Source organism: Nelumbo nucifera, chromosome 1 (genome assembly GCF_055504915.1).
Source record: "Nelumbo nucifera cultivar China Antique chromosome 1, China Antique-T2T, whole genome shotgun sequence".
Classification (NCBI taxonomy): Eukaryota; Viridiplantae; Streptophyta; class Magnoliopsida; order Proteales; family Nelumbonaceae; genus Nelumbo; species Nelumbo nucifera.
Window position 1 is genome coordinate 209,461,737 of NC_142649.1, and position 18,929 is coordinate 209,480,665.

Here is an 18,929-nt window from a genome sequence, read left to right on the forward strand (position 1 = left end):
TTCATGGAGAGATATTCCCGATGTAATGATGCAAGAGGCTGTTGGGACGATGTGAGCACGGGCTTGCCCTGACTGAAGCCAATCTCGGATGCTACTGATGTTGTTGGAGTTGGAATCCATAGTACTGCTACTAGGGAAAGAAAAAGTGTTATGGGCCCGTGCGTAGGATCTAGTCACGGGTCGGTCCACGGGGAGAAAGCCCTGCTTTCCCTTGCGTGCTCCCTTGTGTGTAGAACCTATTATGGAAAACCAAATGGGTGATTTGTTCAAGAGACAACCCGAACTCTCCTAATGGGTGATTTGTCCAAGAGACCACCCGAACTCTCCTTACTCTTCTCTTGACTGGGAAAACTGAGTGCCTTTATTTCAATTCGTGGCTCCTTAAATAGGAGATTACAAGAGGAGACATTCGACTAAGCTAGGACAATCCAACTTTAAATCAAAATCCTACTTCTAACAGACTTCTAACAACACTTAGTTCTTATCTCTAATAGATAAGAACAGAACTAGATAAGTAAGAACAGAACTCCTACTAAGAAGATAAGATAAGATTTGATGAGGATAAGGGATGAGGAATGGACTAGCTGGTGGCGAGTTGGCGAGCAGAGCTGACGTGGTTAGATAAGTGCGGACCCACCCTGATGAGCTGTCGTGTGGGTCCCGCCCTACTGCTGCTGCTGGGCGGCGTGCGCGTCTCACAGTTCTGCTGTCGTGTGGTGCGTGCTGCTGCCGTGCGGCGCGTGCTGCTGCTTAGTGCTGCTGCTGTGCGGTGCATGCTACTGTGCGCGCTGCCGGGTGGTGCGTGTTGCGTGCGGCGTGCTGCTGGGCTGCTGTGCGGCGCTGTCGGGCGGTGCATGCTGCTGGGCGGCCCGCTATGTGTGCTGCTGCTTATGACTACGCCGCAGTGCGCTGCCGGGTGGTGTGTCCATAACATCACACCCCTCCCAGACTACGAGCTTGTCCTCAAGCTCGAATTGGGTGTCGAAAACACCCTCAAAGGAATCCTGGGTGGCTTTGCCCTCCTGGATCGGGTTCCCATGGAGGGGGTTCATCCTCATCTTCCTCTTGTTTCACCAGGAGGTAGAAAAGTCTCTTGCACCTGTGCCCTGCTGAGTAGAGTTCATTGCAATTAAAACATTGCCCCCTCGCCCTGCGTTCTACCATCTCAACCCTGGACAAGTGCTTAATAGGGGGTGTACCGCGGCTGCTCCCCACACTGGATGCTGATCTGAAATTGGTGCTCGTTTGTGGCTTCCGTTCTGGGCTGGCTGCTGGATATGAAGCCATTTCGAGTGGTTCCCTGTTGGCTGCCAGTGAAGACCCTCCTCCAGTAGGCTTCGGGTTTGTCGAAGCCGCTGCTGGGCATCCCATGCTGAACGGCCCTTGGCTAATCTGTAGTTTGCGCTCGAAGGCTCGGGCTAAATTCATTGCCGTGACCAGGTTAGGCAGGCTCTACATCTCTACATCAACTCTTAGGGGTTTGGCTAAACCAGCTGTGAACATATCCACCTGCTGGTCTGAGCGTACTGAAGAGGCCCTGGCGAGAAGGGTCTGGAACTGCCGTTGATACTCTGCTTCGGTACCGGTCTGCTTGAGATTAATGAGTTCCCCCAAGGGGTTGTTTGTTAGTGGGGGTCCAAACCGAAGGAGGCAGTACAACTTGAACTGCCCCCAACTAAGACCTGGTTCCTCCTGCTCCACTTGGTAGAACCAGAGCTGCGCTTCTTCGGTCTGGTGGAACACGGCCAAGTTGACCTTGTCCCTGTCATCGGTGCGCTGGTTGCGGAAGAACTGTTCGCAGCAGTGCAACCATCCCAATGGGTCTCCAGCGCCGTTGTAGGATGGAAATTCCAACCGGGTATACTTGGGAATAACATCGGCTGTTGGGGCAACGATCTGTTGTTCGTTGGACGTCTTCGCCCCGTCCGGATGGCAGCTGTTGGTGGTGGCACTTCCCTTAGAGCTTCTTTCTTTATTTGAGAGGAACGCTTCCAGCAGGCGTCGCAGCTCCCGGCCTTCATCCTTGACCTCACGAACTTCCAAGCAGGTTTCGGCGAGCCTATGCTCTAGCTCGTGGACCCTGGAAGACAGCGTCTCCTGTTCCCCCATGACGGTAGGCTCTGATACCAAATGTTATGGGCCCGCACGAAGGATCTCGTCATGGGTCGGTCCACGGGGAGAAAGCCCTTCTTTCCCTTGCGTGCTCCCTTGTGTGCGGAACCTATTGTGGAAAACTGAATGGGTTATTTGTTCAAGAGACCACCAGAACTCTCCTAATGGGTGATTTGTCCAAGAGACCACCCGAACTCTCCTTACTCTTCTCTTGACTGAGAAAACTGAATGCCTTTATTTCAATTCGTGGCTCCTTAAATAGGAGATTACAAGAGGAGACATTTGACTAAGCTAGGACAATCCAACTTTAAATCAAACTCCTACTTCTAACAGACTTCTAACAGCACTCAGTTCTTATCTCTAATAGATAAGAACAGAACTAGATAAGTAAGAACAGAACTCCTACTAAGAAGATAAGATAAGATGAGATGAGGATAAGGGATGAGGAATGGACTAGCTGGCAGCGAGTTGGCGAGCAGAGATGACGTGGTTAGATAAGTGCGGACCCACCCTGATGAGCTGTCGTGTGGGTCCTGCCCTACTGCTACAGCCGGGCGGTGTGCGTCTCACAGTGTTGCTGCCGTGTGGTGCGTGCTGCTGTGCGCACTGCCTGGTGGTGTGTGCTGCGCGCTGCCAGGCGGTGCGTGTGGCGCACTGTCGGGCTGCTGTGCGGTGCTGCTGGGCGGCCTGCTGTGCGTGCTGCTGCCTATGACTGTGCCGCAGTGCGATGCCGGGTGGTGTGTCCATAACAAAAAGAAGGCACTAAGTTGACTAGCTTGGTCTGAAAATTATTTAGCATAGAAGAGGTTGAGTGGAAGGGGAAAAGAGTTATTTGCCATAAATTTATGAGTGACTTTAGTTATAGTAGTAAGGGTGGTACTAGGCACTTGGAAAGACATATGCTCTCTCATGAGAAAATGAAGAAAAAGAAGAAGGGAAATAAACATCACAAGCACAAATTGAGAGTGAGTTTTTTGGTACTTTTAAATATTTTCAAGAAAAAAATGAGGCAATAGTTAGCAAAATATATTGTACATGCTGAAAAACCACTTTTATTAGTTGAAGGCATATGATCTCCCATGAGGAAAATGAAGAAGAAGAAGGGAAAGAAACATCATAAGCACAAATTGGGTATGAGTTTTTTGGTACTTTTAAATATTTTCAATAAAAAATAAGGCAAGAATTAGCAAAATATATTGTACATACTGAACAACCACTTTTATTAGTTGATGACATATGCTCTCCCATGAGGAAATTGGAAAAGAAGGGAAAGAAACATCACAAGCACAAATTGGACATGGGTTTTTTGGTACTTTTAAATATTTTCAAGAAAATATGAGGCAAGAGTTAGCAAAATATATTGTACATGTTGAACAACCACTTTTATTAGCTGAAGATACTAAACTTGAAAGATTTTTACGGCATTCTATAAATTCACAGTTTAAAAAACTTTCTAAAAATACTATTAGATTAGATGTTTTTAAAAATTTTCTATTCATATAAACAAAATTTAATTTCTACTTTATATAATCTTATTTTGAGAGTTGCAATTACTTCTGATATTTGAACCTCTAAATATAATATAAGTCATATTTGTGTTACTAGTCATTTTATTGATGAAAATTAACTTTTACAAAAAAGAATTTTAAGTTTTGATAATTTTAAGTTTTTTCTATTAGTTTTGATAATGATTCAATAATAAATATTTTAAAATCTCAATTAAAACAATGTTTAAATGATAAATTATTTCATTTAGATGTGCATGCATATCTTAAATTTATGTGTACATGATGCTTTAAATATTATTTCTCATCATACTTCTAAAATTAGAAATTTTATTTTGTATATTAGAAGTTTTGGAACAAGAAAACAAGAATTCAAATATTTATATCAAAATTATGGTTTAAAATATACAAATTTTGTATTAGATGTTTAACATAAATGGAATTCTACCTATTCTATGTTAGAAAGTTGTATTTATTACAAATAAATTCTTACTTATTTTTATAACGCAAAAATTCCACATGATATTATACTCGAAGATGATTGAGAAATAACAGTTTGTATAAAAGATTTTTTACAAAATTTTTATGATATAACTAATGAATTTTCGGGTGTTTATTACCCACTAATTTTATTTTAGTTAATCATTATCTATGATTAGTGAATGTTTTGGAAAATATATAAGTAATGCAAAATTTAGAAGTATTATTGAAATAATGGAAAATAAGTTTAAAAGTATTTGGAGAAATTTTTTTCTCTTTATTGCTTAGCTACAATTTCAGATCTTAGGATTAGGAAAGATGGTTTAGATGTTTTACTTGAATCATATTGTGAAAATATGAATATTGAAATTGGAAATAAAAAAGAAGAAATTAATAATTTATTATTTGAAATGTATAATTTATATGAATATCAAATGATAGGGCATAGGAAAATTTCAACTTGTATAGGAGCAACTTCCACTTTTGAAACAACTAGTTCCAGTAGTAGAAAAGAAATATTCTGGTCTCTAATAAGTAATAGAAAAAATCTATTGCCACTTCATCAATAAGTTCTTTTATTGAACTTACGGTGCATTTGATAACACTTTTTAGATGTTTGATGTCTAAAAAAATTGCTTTTCAAAGATCATATGTGTTTGGCGATGCATCTGAAAACATATCTGAATCTCGTTTTTAAATCTAAAACTTTAATTGCGCGACCCGACTCTTAATGTGCTCAGACGTGTTTTAGAGAGAGTAAAAAGTCAAAACTACCCCCCTAGAATTTTCTGAATGACACGCGGATGCCCTTGATTACTCCCAAACCAAAAAAACCTAGATCATTTTGCTTCAGATGTGAAAGAACTCTTCGCTCATGAACATTGCAAAAGGTATGGTCGTAAGAACTTTTCTCTCATGTTTGCTTCTTCTTCTTTGGATGCGAAGAACTCTCCGTTTGTTTTAGATGCAAAAGAACTCCCTGTCTTCCTGCCACCTCTCTCTCTCTCGTCTTCCCACCACTGCCGCCAGCGGCAGTTGAGTAATAATAATAATAATAATATTTTTTATTAGTGATTAGTTATTTTTATTATTTTTATTGTGTTATTTATAATTATTAATTATTATTTGTTTTATTATCTTTACTCATGTTATTTCAATATTATCAATAATTAAATAATTATTAATTATTAATTTTTATTGATTATTTTAATTTTATTACATTTTAATCATTTTAATATTTTTTATTACTGAATAATTATTTTTATTAATTTTTTGTATAATTTCTATATTATTTTGAATTTGATAAGTTATTTTATATGAAATAGTGCTAATTGCATTACAATTACAAAATAACCTATTCCAGGGATAAACAAACAAAATTTTCTAATTTTGGTGATTTCTTCGGCTTGGAGGAAATGAATAATTTTGATATATATTGTAGCATGGTGGAGTAAACACAAAAAATTATCCAATTCTAGTCGCCATGCTACATGGTCTACAAACCCCTCTCGTGTCTATAGTTCCATTAGAATCTTATTTTAGTATAAGTACTAGGGTGCTGGATGACAAGAGAAGCTGCATGAATGATGAAAGTCTGGAGATGTGCATATGCTTGAAAGATTGGCTGGATGACGAGGATAAATTGCAAGATAAAGGAAGGCATGGCACTTCACTTGATTTTCACCTGAAAAAGATGATGATCAAGGTCAAGGAGATGAAGATGCAAGAGGAACTTGAAGAAAAATGATGAACTCAATATTTTTTTGTATACTCAATAATTGTATAACATTTTTAAAGTTATTGTAAATTTTGTTTTCAATTTTATTTAAATCATTCGTTATTTTTTCAACAATATAATTTATTATTTTATTATATTGTTTTGGCAGGGCGGGGACGGGGACGAGGATTAAGGTCCCTGCCCCACCCCAACCCCGATTATGTATACATATGTTGTATTATTTATATATTTTATATATATATTAAATATATTGTTATATTATTTATATTATATATATCAAAACATATTTAAAAAGTTATTTATAATTTAAAATATTTATTTATTTTAAGTAAATTTGTTTTTCAAATAAATACTGTTATCTAAAAAACATTCAGGGATTCAGGTCCCTACAGGGAACCCATCCTCGCCGGGGATCGGGGATGGAGGGCAAATTTTATCCCTAGTAGGGATCGGGGACGGGGATGGGGTTAATTTCATAGTTGGGGTTGGGGACGAGAACTATGATCCCCGCCTCGTTGCCATTCCTACACAGCACAACTGACTCCCATGAGAGTAGAGGTGTAAATTGGGCCATGCCGCCCGTGGCCCGGCACAACTGGGCATGACTTTGGATCGGCTCGACTCGTCACGGCACGACAACCCAAGGGCCATGCCAAGTTCAACATGATGGTCTGTACCGTGCTGGGTCGGGGGTTCGTAGTCCATGGGCCGACACAACACGACACGACTGTGCATGCTGTGCCACTCGCGGCATGGCTCGTCACGGGCTAGCATGGCACGACCCGTAGGGTCTGTAGTGGGTCGCACTCGTCCTGTCCAAAAACTAACCGTTGGGAACCACCCCCCCCCACAACGGCTAGCTTCATCTTTTTGGGGGGTTTTTTAGATAAATACCCTCTAATAATAGCTATAAACAACTATATAGGGGGTATTTATGTATTTTGCTTATGGGGGGAGAAAAAATGACACAAATGCCCCCCGAAAACTATATAACAACTAGTTCAGGGGGGCTTTTTGGGCAAAGTTATAATAATTGTACAATAACCAAAATACCCCTTCCAACAACTAAAAAAGAGCTAGTTTTTAGGGTATTTTGGGTAATTGAATTATTTTCAATTCCTATAAATAGCCCTATTCTATTATTCATTCTCTCTTTCTCTCTCACATACATTCTCTACAATCTAAGTGAATTTTGATAGTCTGATTGACTGATTGTCTAATTCTCCAATTTTTAACTTTATTGAAGTTTCAACAAGAAGAAAGCTTGCTCAACTAGCTCAAGTATCTCAAGTTAGCAATTTGGGAGGCTTAGACATTGAAAGGCTTTAATCGTTGAACGGTTGAGATTCTGAATCGGCAATCCAGGTAAGTCCAATTAAATTAATTTTTATTTTTTTAGAATTAGAAAAAATGGCCGGCTCTTCCCAAAACCAATTCCCCAACATGTTCATTGTTGACAATATTCAGTCGTGCCATGATAGTGTTAGCACTAATGCTATTGATATTGATGGAACTTTCACCCCTGGTACTGATACTAGTGGAAAGATAAAGAAGGCCTGTAAGTTATGTAACTCAGTTTGGAAAATATTTAAAGTGGAGTATGTTGAGGGGAAGGGAAAAAGAGCAGTTTACTAAAAATGTAGAAAAGACTTTAGCTATTGTAACACGGGTTGTACTGGCCATTTGAGCAGACATTTGCTCACACATGAGAAGGTAGAAGAAGAAGAAGAAGGGAGAGAAACAACACAAACACAAATTGGGAGGGGGGTTTTTGGTACACTTAAATATTCACAAGAAAAAATGAGACAAGAATTAGCAAAATACATTGTACATGCAGAACAACCACTTTTGTTAGCTGAAGATACTAAACTTGAAAAATAGTTACATAATTCTTTAAATCCACAATATAAAAAAGTTTTTAGGAATACTATTAGATGAGATGCTTTAAAAATTTTTTATTCATATAAACATAATTTAATTGATTTGTTATCAAATACTAATTCTAAAGTTACAATTACTTCTGATGTTTGGACTTCTAAATTTAATATAAGTTATATTTGTATTACCGACCATTTTATTGATGAAAATTAGCTTTTAAATAAAAGAATTTTAAGTTTTACTAGGCTTGAATGGCCACATATTGACCCAACTATTGCTGTAAGCATTTTAAATTCTTTACATGATATGGAATTGAGAATAAATTATTTTCTATTAGCTTTGATAATGCCAACAATAATGATTCTGCAATAAATATTTTAAAATATCAATTAAGACCATGTTTAAATGTTAAATTATTTCATATCAGATGTGCATGTCACATCTTAAACTTATGTATTTAGGATGCTTTAAATATTATTTCTACTCATATATATATATATATATTAAATGTTCAGGGGCAAGAAAACAAGAATTTAAATATTTATCAAAATTAAGGTTTTAAATATAAACATTTTATATTTGATATTAAACATAGATGGAATTCTGTGTATGCTATGTTAGAAAGTTGTATTTCTCATAAACAAATTCTTACTAATTTTTATAATGCAAAAATGCCTAATGATATTATATTTGAGGATAACTGGGAAATGACAGTTTGTATAAGAGGTTTATTAAAACATTTTTATGATGCAACTAATGAATTATCAGGTATTTATTATCCAACTAGTTGTAATTTTTATGATGCAATAGTTTTTGAGGATGACTAGGAAATGACAGTTTGTATAAGAGGTTTTTTAAAACATTTTTATGATGCAACTAATGAATTATCAGGTATTTATTATCCAACTAGTTGTAATTTACCTTATCAATTAATGGTGATTAGTGATTTCTTTTGCAAACTATAGAAATAATCCATAATTTAAATGTATTGTTGAAATAATGAAAATAAATTTAAAAAATATTGGAAGAACATTTCTCCCCTTTATTGCTTAGCTACAATATTAGATCCTAGGATTAGGAAAGATGGTTTCGATATTTTACTTGAAACATATTGTAAAAATATGAATATTGAAATTGAAAATGAAAAAGAAGAAATTAATAATTTATTATTTGAAATGTACAGTTTATATGAATCTGAAGTAGTAGGAAATAACCCTACTACTTGTGCAGCATCTTCTACTTCTGATCTTGAGCCCAGTAGTAAAAGAGAAAAACTTTTTTATTTAATAACTAGAAGGCAGAAATCTGCTACTTCTACGACAATGACGTTTACTAAACTTAATTTTTATTTAGAAGCAAACTTTTGTAGGTTAGGTGAGGGAACAAATAATTTTGATATTTTTGCTTGATGGAGTGAAGGTACTCAAGTGTCTATAGTTCTATCGAAGTCTTGTTTAGTGTAGGTACCCAGGTGTTGGATTACAAGAGAAGCTGCATGAATGATGAAAGTATAGAGATGTGCATCTGCTTTAAGGATTGGCTGGATGCAAAAGATAGATTACAAGACAAAGGAGGGCATGACACTAAAACGAATATTTCACTTGAAACAGATGATGAAAGTCATGATTCATGAACAATAGTTGACTAGTTGTATCGAATTTTTTATTTTTTTTTCAAATTATTGTAAATTTTGTTTTAATTTTATTTAATTTATTTGCTATTATTTTAACAATGTAATTTTGTATTTTCAATTTGTAACTATATTGTAATTTTTATATTTTATTAATTTATTCCATTTTCATATTTTATTCATCCAAGTATCCAACCATTGTAATATTGTATGCTTTGTAATTTGTATCATTCAAATATAAATGAAATAAAATTCCTATTTTTCTTCCAATTTGTTATTCCATCATTCTTATTTGGTTAAGTATTTTTTTCATTTATGTGTTAGATTTCTCATTTCTCATTTCTTAATTTTTCAAATAGTTCACAATGCTCAAAGGAAAGTTAAATATTTTAGTTTTACACTTTTACTTAGAAAAGATAAAAATTTTCAAATTAAAAAAAACAAAAAAAGTCAAAATCAGTCTAGCTCGATTTAGCCCAGGCCCAAGCCCCGTCCTGTAGCCCATGGCCCGACCTACAACTTGGCCTAGCCTAGGCCCATGGTACGGCATGGACCTAAACGAGCTTAGGCCATGGGCCATGTCGAGCCGACCCCCAAATTTTTCACTAGGAAGAGTAACGTGGCCTGTGACGACTCGTGGGCCAGCACGACACGGCCCACACTTTGCGCGGGCCACCCATCAGCCTGACACGGCCCAGGCCCATGGTACAGCATGGGCCTACACGAGCCTGGGCTGTGGGCCATGCCGAGCCGACCCCCAAAATTTTCACCGGGAGGAGCAGTACAACCCGTGTTGACTCACAGACCAGCACGACATGGCCCGGACTTTGCATGGGCCTCCCATGGGCCAGACACGACCCACTTTACACATTTACATAAGAGTGAAGCATAGTCGGGCTAGGCTCGATTTACACTAGGAGGTGTGTTGGACTTGGAAATCTTACCCATTAGTAAAAATAAGAATGGCTCAATGTTATCGTCAAAGGACCCTGATTTCATTCTTCCATTTTTTCCATTCGGAAATTTATTAATGTAATTTTATTAGTGTAGATTTATTATTAGTGTAATAATAATTATTAAGTTACATTAATTATTATAGTAAAATTTGTTATTTTCAAAATACTGTAATTGCAGTAATTTTGAAATAATTGTAATTCCAATAATAATTGTTGGTGTAGTTTAATGAATTATTTTTTTCGAAATAATTATTACACTAATAATTATTATTGAAATTTTGGTGTAGTAATTAAATAGAGTAATATTTATAATAAATGTTTTACTATAGTTACAATTTCTTAAAATTAATTTTACTACACTAACAATTAAATTGTGTTATTTTCCATAAAAATTACTAGAAATCAATGAATATACAAAATTTTCAACCAATAATTTCTTTATAAATGTCATTTAAAATTAATTAAAAATTATAAAATTGGAAAATAAATTCAACAATTATAGCTCTAGGAAAGAGTTGGTGGAGTTTGCAAATTGGCAAACAAAATATCATAATTTTGGAAAATTTTGGAGAAGAAAATAAAAAAATATATTAATGTAATTTTGGAAAGTTTCTTTAAAATATAGTAAATAATTATTGGAATAATTTGGAAATTTGGGAATTTTTATTACATTTGATAGATGTTGAAAAATTATTTAAAAATTGTGTAATTTTTATTTTAAATTATTAAAGATAAATTAGTATTGGTAAAGGAAAACGTTAATTTGAACCTATAATTACATAAATTATTTCTGTTATTAATATAAATTAATATAATATTGGAAAATTTTTGAAAAAAAATTATTAATTAACTTATATTAAAAAATAAAAGATAAATTAGTATAATTTTGTAAATAATATATTTAGAAAAGAAAATAAATTATTTAATATATTTAAAAAGTCAATAATTTAATATATATACTTTTAAAAATTTATGAAGAACCAATATATACTTTTGATCATTTTTACCGGCAAATTAGACATTGAGTTTTCCCGTGAATCGCACGGATTCCCTACTAGTGTTTTTGAAAAATGGGGGCGCACCACACCACACCACATCATCAATGCTCCCTCTCAGATGCGCATTTGTCGCATCCAAAAATCCAATTGGTAGCATATATACGCAACACAAGAAATCAAGGCAAGACTAGGGAGGGGAAGAGGCGAAGGGGGTGCAACTTCTCAGCTCAGACACGACGCCTAGGCCCAGGCAAAACTACAATACTAAAAAGAAGACAACCATGCCAAAACCATTCTACTTAGTTTGTCAGAATTCACATCTTCTTACGCAACTACCCATGTCATGGACTCATGGCCGCAGACGAATAGACGATGGCTTGTCAGTTCTGTTCCACCATATATACAAAACAACTATGCTCAGCTATCCTATCACAACAAGCAACTCGCACAATTCACACTTACTACATAACAAACGCAGCTTCCACCATACAAACGATCCTTCGTGTAAGATTTTTTGTGTTGTTGTCTTATTCCTTCACCAAGACGCTCTGCAGATATGTTTGAACATAATCTCTACTAGAGCAGTTTTGTCCCGGTAACTATATATATGCGATCCGCTTCACCATGACGTTCTGCTCCCCCATCCTCCCTTATCTCTGCTCTATCGATCATCACCATGTCTCAGCTAGCTGCTTTGTGTAACGAACTACCCTCAAAGATTGCTCGTCTCCCCATTCAGAAACAGCAGACCAAACTCAATGCCAAAGTGACAACCATGCCTTCGGATGCCTCCTCCACTGTTAATTCATGTCCCATCAAAACCGTTGTGGTTTTAGTTCAAGAAAACCGCTCCTTCGATCACATGCTAGGGTGGATGAAGTCCGTCAACCCTGAAATAGATGGTGTCACCGGGAAAGAATACAACTTGATCTCTGCAAAGGATCCCAACTCGGAACGGGTTTACTTTGGGAACCAATCGGAGTACGTCGACCCCGACCCTGCTCACTCGTTTCAGGCAATTTACGAGCAGGTTTTTGGTGTTCCATGGGGACAGCAGTCATCATCGGTTAATAAAGCAGGCAGCGTTGCGATGACAATGAACGGATTTGCACAGCAGGCAGAGAGCGTAGAGAAGGGGTTGTCGGAGACGGTGATGAATGGGTTTAGGCCGGAAGTAATACCAGTATACAAGGAGTTGGTGTCGCAGTTTGCAGTGTGTGATAGGTGGTTCGCCTCGCTTCCCAGTTCAACGCAGCCAAACCGGTTATTCGTGCACTCTGCAACGTCGCACGGATATATCAGTCACGATACTATGAAGCTGATCCAAGGGTTCCCACAGAAGACCATATTCGATTCTTTGGATGACGCCGGTTTATCTTTTGGGATATATTACGCCAACCTTCCTTCCACGCTTCTCTACAGGTAAGCAACCTTTCCACTGCGTCAAGGCCCAAGATTGAAGAACTCAATAAGTCCGGATACGCTGCACTTAATTTATTTGCGCTGCACTTAGCCATTACATATATATACTGTCGTAGCAAGATTGAAGAACTCTTTAACGGTTTAACCTGAAGTTATTTCCACGGGCGTAGCTGATTAATTTCTCCTCGACTACTGTGGATGTCAGGCTTAGGGGCGAGAAAATTATTGAAGTAACTTGCCATGCAGCTGGTATGTGGTATGAAATTCCAATTTCAGTAGCATTTGGTTGGACAGAAGGGGATTCTGATTCCCATTCCACCCCATCTTAGGGAATGGCCATTGGGATATTAGGATAAAATAATTCCACTTTTATCAAAGTTAAGGAACCGTAATTCATTTATCAAAGTTAAGTGTTTTGAATTCCAATTTCATGCATATATTGGGATTAGAGTGTGCTTAAACATATCACTACACTTTATTTGAGTCCAGGTGACCTGCAAACAACCCTTGTGTACGTGTTTACAAGTTGGTATTAGCTAGTGCAAATAGCTAGAGACGAACAGCCCTCCGATGGGGCTGTGTCTGACCATCACCATTTGCTATTATATTTATAGACACTACAAAATATGAGGTGGGTTTATTCATGGAGAGGGAAAGGAAGAGGATTAGAGGAATGCCATACTCAATACTCAACCCCTTTCGTATACCTCAAACCATCCGGTGCTGCTGCAGCCTCTGCATGCATTGTCATGTATATAGGCTTTCAAGTCATAATTAATATGGTGTTGACATTTGGAATGTATATATCACATTATCACTATCTCCCATTGGCTGTGAGTGTGACTTTGTGTGTGCCTTCGCAGAAAGACCCTGCATTGTCCACCCCCTTCCTTCACCAAAACTGCACTAGCTAGCTACGTACCAACATTTTACGCGTAGATAATGAGTCTTGCAGTTAATTGATTGTCCTCCATCATCATCCAATCATAATCTTTCACTATCAAATTTCACAATGCCCCCTCCTTAAATCAGAACCCTCCATTTAATCTCAGCAACAGTTTGATATTTTTTAATTCATTCCCTTGTTATTATGTTACACATGACAATATATATATATATCATCATTTCTACAGGTCCAGCCAGCAGCTGGTTTGGCCTGATTCTGGCCCGACCAGAATCATAAAGACACATCACTAGAAATGCATTTATCAATTATATATAGCAGGGCATGCATGATTAAAACATGAGTGTGTAAGCAATCTAATTATAAGCATTCATATATACTATATTGTTTCATATGACTAGTTTGGTGGCTAAGGGGCCATTTGGGCATTTGATGACAGCTGATGTGGCTCAATCTTATAAAAATTTTAATGCTTTATCTTTTACTGAATAGGTTTTTAGGTCCATTATTTGGTCTGTAGGAATGGGGGTCTGGAATTGAATTCCGATTCCAACCATTTGACTGGATGCATGTAGGGGTGTCAATGGATTGGTTTTGGGTTGGATTCCGTCCAAATCAAAATCCATATGAATGGATTGGATGGACCAATAAGACATTGAATTTGGATGGACTGGATGGACCAATATGACATATTGGATTGGACTTGGTCAGTTGGTCCGTCCATAATGAATTTGTATTGGATTGAGCCAATATCTGATCGATTGATAGAAGATACGAACATAGGTGTCAATGGACCAGGTTTGAGTTGAAACCAATCTAAATTAATAGGAATTTGAGCAGATTGGACAGTCTCTAGACCCGTCCAAAATATTCATTGGATTGGATTGGACCAGGTCCATTTGTAATGAACTCACATTGGACTGGACCGGATTGGACCAAATCCAGTCCTAATGACACTCCTACATGCATGGAATCAGAATCCCATTCCCATTTCTGGTGAAATGACATTCCCTCAAACGATCATTCTCTCCCTTTCTCTTTTCAATGAAAATCCATTACAGGTAAATCTGATTCCAATCCCATTCCCATTTTTGTGAACTGAATAGACCCTTAACGAATCTAGTAAAAATTGTATTGCTTTGTCTTTTAGTGAATAAATTTTTAATAAGGAGATTGTGTCTCCCTTAGGCTATGTTTGGTTTGAAGAAAAATGTAGGGAAAGTAAGGGAAACTTAGTAAAACCTTTACAACCCTTGTATTGGTTTCCCTGTCTTTCCCTTCTTTTCCCTACCTTTTCCTTCAAACCAAACATAGCCTTAATGGGATACAGCTGAGATATAATTGGGCTATACCATTAATATTTTATTACTAAATTATTTTATCCACTAAAATATAAAACAATAAGAGTTAATTTTTAGCAACTTCAGCCATTGTTAGACGGCCCTAAATCACTAATTAGTTTAAGTCTTTTGGTATTGGAATGAAGTTTCATTTTTTGGTCTTAGCCAAACCCTTTGAGTCCGGTTGCCCGGCATTGCTCTGAAATGCAAATTTTGTCTGGGCTTATATTTGTAACAAAAGGTGGGTCAGTCTGGGTTTGGACCTGACTAAGTTCCCTCGTACGTACTCAATGCTTAGCCCAACCAAACTTCGTTGCCACGGTGTCGGTGCCACCTAAAATCTCACTAGTACTTTGTAAGTGGACATGTGGGGATAATGTATAGAATTTTTGTAAGAACCAGAAACCCCACATGATACACTTCAGATGAGAAACATTATTTTTTTCTATTTTAAAACTTATGTAATAATTCCTAATGGAGGAGAGGGCATATAATTTAGTTATAATAAAACAAGACAAAGTTAAAAATAACAAAGCATATATATATATATATATATGTATAATGTTTTCAAAGGGTAATTTTTTGACTTAATAAACCTCCCATATGTTGTCTAATAAATACTTAAAACCATCCTTTCTGTTACAAATAAACATGCAAATGCATCCCCTTCTGTCAACTATTTTATAACACATTGATATTATAATTAAACACTTGATTGTTCACTCTTTAATTGTCTTAAGTATGGCATTTCTATTAATAGAGGAGGTTTAAGTTCAATCCCAACTCAACCTTTGTTGTTCATTTGATGAAGTGAAAAAATGAAACTCAAAATAATGCATATCACCTTTTTGGGGGTAATTTGGTAAGCATTTATTCCAGTAAAAGTTTCCTATGGATAAAAACGAGATTTTAAAAAGGGCATCCTCAATTTTCTATTTCTCTTATTTTCTATCAAATCAAAGGTAACTTCTGAAAAATTGATGGAAGGGGTGTATCTAAGGGTGTCAATGGACCAATTTTGGATTGGACACTGTCCAGTTCAAAATTAATTTGGACGGATTGGACCGACCAATCTGGTCCAAAATATTTATTAGATTGAATTGGAACTGGCCCATCTATAATAAATTTCTATTGGATTGGGTTGGATTAAGCCAATATCTGGCCCATTGATATAAGATAAGAAAATAAGTGTTGATGGACCGGGTTTAAGTTGAAACCAATCTAAATCAAAATGAATTTGAACAGATTGGATGGTCCAAACATTGAATTGAACTGGTCCAAATACAAATATGTATTTGCACTGTACATATTTGTATTAGTTTATAATCTTTCCAAACTGAGCCTCAATGGCCTCAATGTAAATTGTTTTTCTTGGTGCAGGTTCAAATAATAAAAGGTCAAAACCATTTAGTTTTAGTTTAAAAACCAAAACATAGAAAACATATTTTGGTTGTATATGTGTTAGTCTTTCCTTTTATTTTCCTTCTTTCTCAAATGGATATGAGGATATCACACACCTTTATTATTTATAAACCTTTTTGACATTTCTAGAGTGCAAATAATCTAGATGATTAATTCTTATGCCTTTGCACGGAGAATCAAATTTCATAGTTTTAAAATAATGATGGTTAAATTAAATTATCCACAGGAGCCTTAGGAGATTGAAATACATAAAGAATTTCTATCCTTATGACGTAGAATTCAAGAAGCACTGTGAGCAGGGGAAGTTGCCTAACTATGTAGTGATTGAACCACGATATTTTGAAACAAAATCAATGCCAGGAAATGATGATCACCCCTCACACGATATCTCTCAAGGACAAAAATTGGTGAAGGAAGTATACGAGGCACTGAGAGCAAGTCCCCAGTGGAATGAAATCTTATTCATCATCACATATGATGAGCATGGTGGGTTCTATGATCATGTCCCAACTCCTACTGGAGTTCCAAGCCCAGATGACATTGTGAGTGATGATTCGTTCAAGTTTAAGTTTGATCGCCTTGGTGTTCGGGTCCCTACCATCTTGATTTCTCCATGGATTGAGCGAGGAATGGGTATACACATATTGTTGCTTTAATTAATTTCATGCACGGAAAGTAAGAATTTTAATTATATATAGCTAGCATTAGAGTAGAGAACAATCTAATTAATTAAGCTCCTCCATCTTTTCCATGTAAAAATTGCAGTTCTACACAGGCCTTCAGGACCATATCCTTCATCCGAGTTTGAGCACTCCTCCATTCCAGCGACAGTGAAGAAGATTTTCAACCTGAAAGAGTTTCTAACAAAGCGTGATGCATGGGCTGGAACACTTGATATTGTCCTAACGAGGGAAAGTCCAAGAACAGACTGCCCAGGTGATCTCTCTCTCTCTCTCTCTCTCTCTCTCTCTCTATTCTGACATGTAATTGATGAAGCGAATTACAGAAACTCTACCGAACTCAGTAAAATTGCGATCTGTTAGTGGGAACGAAGATGCAAAGCTGAGTGAGTTTCAAGAGGAGTTGGTGCAGTTGGCAGCTGCACTGAATGGGGACCATACCAAAGATATCTATCCAGTGAAGCTAGTAGAGAACATGAATGCTGCAGCCGCTTGCAATTATGTTGAAGACGCCTTAAAGAAATTCTTAGAAGGATGTGGGACCGCCATGAAGAACGGGGTAAATGAATCTGATGAGATTGTGGTGATGGCTACTCCTACTGGACACGGGCCACAACCACCCTCTAGCTCTAAGTTTAGCTCCCTTGTTAACAAAATTTCCTCTTGTTTCTTTTGTAACTACTGATAGCAGCTATCCCTTTACCAAAGCATACTTTAATTTATCATCTATTAATATACATATATACTGCCCCAACTTATAGCTAGCTAGGTAGATAATAAAGAGTCCCAGCAGTAATGAAATTAATGGCGGAGAGCAGAAACTTTGTTCAGGCACATGAAAACCATTTTGATGGTTCAACTACTTGGACATACATCTTATAGTGTACAATTTTGTATATATGGGCACGTTCAATGCTGTGCCATCTCCTATGTGCCGTAGATCCTTTGGTTTTTCTTCTTAATTAATCTGATGATTATGTATCACAGTATTATATATATCGATAGATAGATAGATATTCTGATTATTAATATTTAAACTACAACTATATATGAGCCCTACTGTCTCATTGATGGAGGACATGCGACTATATACAAGGAGATTGGATTATTGATTCAAAAAATGTCCTTCTTAGCTTGCAGTTGCAGATTCTGTTTCACAGATGCTTGATTGCTCCGCCATTTGAACCCAGAGATCCCTTGGGTTTTGCCTACAATGAATGATATTGTCTTGCATTATTTAATATCCAAGGGATCTCCCTCGATTGCTCCACATTCTTTCAGCTAAAACTCCCAAGTTTTCTGCTAGGATAGATGTTTGGAGACTCGGCTCTTCAATGCCGAACACCTGCTCTAACCTGCTGCCGGGCTCGGCCCCACGGCCTCATCAGAACCTGACTTTACTATGCAATACTAAACACCTAATGCTCAGTTTGAAAGAAGGACAAATACAATTTTGTATAGTGCAAATACATACAAAATATGATAATAATGGTCGAATTGATTTTTTCAACATTGATTAATGATATTTATAGAGTACAAAGATAAGTAAGTACTATCTTGATTAGGATACATTAGATGAAACCTAACTAGGATAGAGCTTATCTCGCTAGGATAAGTTTATCCTTTACAAAATAATCTATAGAGATGAGGATTATCTACAAGGGAGAAGTACAATAGAAGAGGTAATTACAATGTGAGTTGGAGAGGGAGTCTACAACATGATAGAGGAGAAGGAGTTACACTTGTAGAAGTACGTGCATGCGCCATGCACATATGCGCATTATCGTTTACACCGCCCTCAAGCACAGCCACAAGAGCCATGGTGAGCTTGTGACGAAGGATCTCAAATTGTGGAAGACCAAGA

The 18,929-nt window shown here is 36.8% G+C and overlaps 1 protein-coding gene across 2 annotated transcripts; it reads left to right on the top strand.

Annotated features, from left to right (window-relative positions):
- The first annotated feature begins 11,830 nt into the window (after nucleotides 1-11,830).
- On the top strand, nucleotides 11,831-18,108 carry LOC104585630 (non-specific phospholipase C3-like). Of its 2 annotated transcripts, none has more exons than XM_088896055.1 (4): nucleotides 11,831-12,719; nucleotides 16,612-17,018; nucleotides 17,151-17,321; nucleotides 17,410-18,108. In XM_088896055.1, the coding sequence occupies exons 1-4, from the start codon at nucleotides 11,974-11,976 to the stop codon at nucleotides 17,748-17,750; spliced, it is 1,665 nt and encodes a 554-aa protein (XP_088752181.1). In that variant the 5' UTR covers nucleotides 11,831-11,973; the 3' UTR covers nucleotides 17,751-18,108. The 2 variants fall into 2 exon arrangements, with proteins under 2 accessions (XP_088752181.1, XP_010240877.1); XM_010242575.2 differs by having other exon boundaries at nucleotides 11,835-12,719; nucleotides 17,392-18,108.
- The last annotated feature ends 821 nt before the right edge of the window (nucleotides 18,109-18,929 follow it).

What these genes read in the sequence shown, in the direction of transcription:
- LOC104585630 (XM_010242575.2), top strand. Translation starts at nt 11,974, where the DNA reads ATGTCTCAGCTAGCTGCTTTGTGTAACGAACTACCCTCAAAGATTGCT. An exon ending in CCTTCCACGCTTCTCTACAG is followed by an intron (nt 12,720 to 16,611) that starts GTAAGCAACCTT and finishes AATTATCCACAG; the next exon opens with GAGCCTTAGGAGATTGAAAT. An exon ending in TCCAAGAACAGACTGCCCAG is followed by an intron (nt 17,322 to 17,391) that starts GTGATCTCTCTC and finishes AGCGAATTACAG; the next exon opens with AAACTCTACCGAACTCAGTA.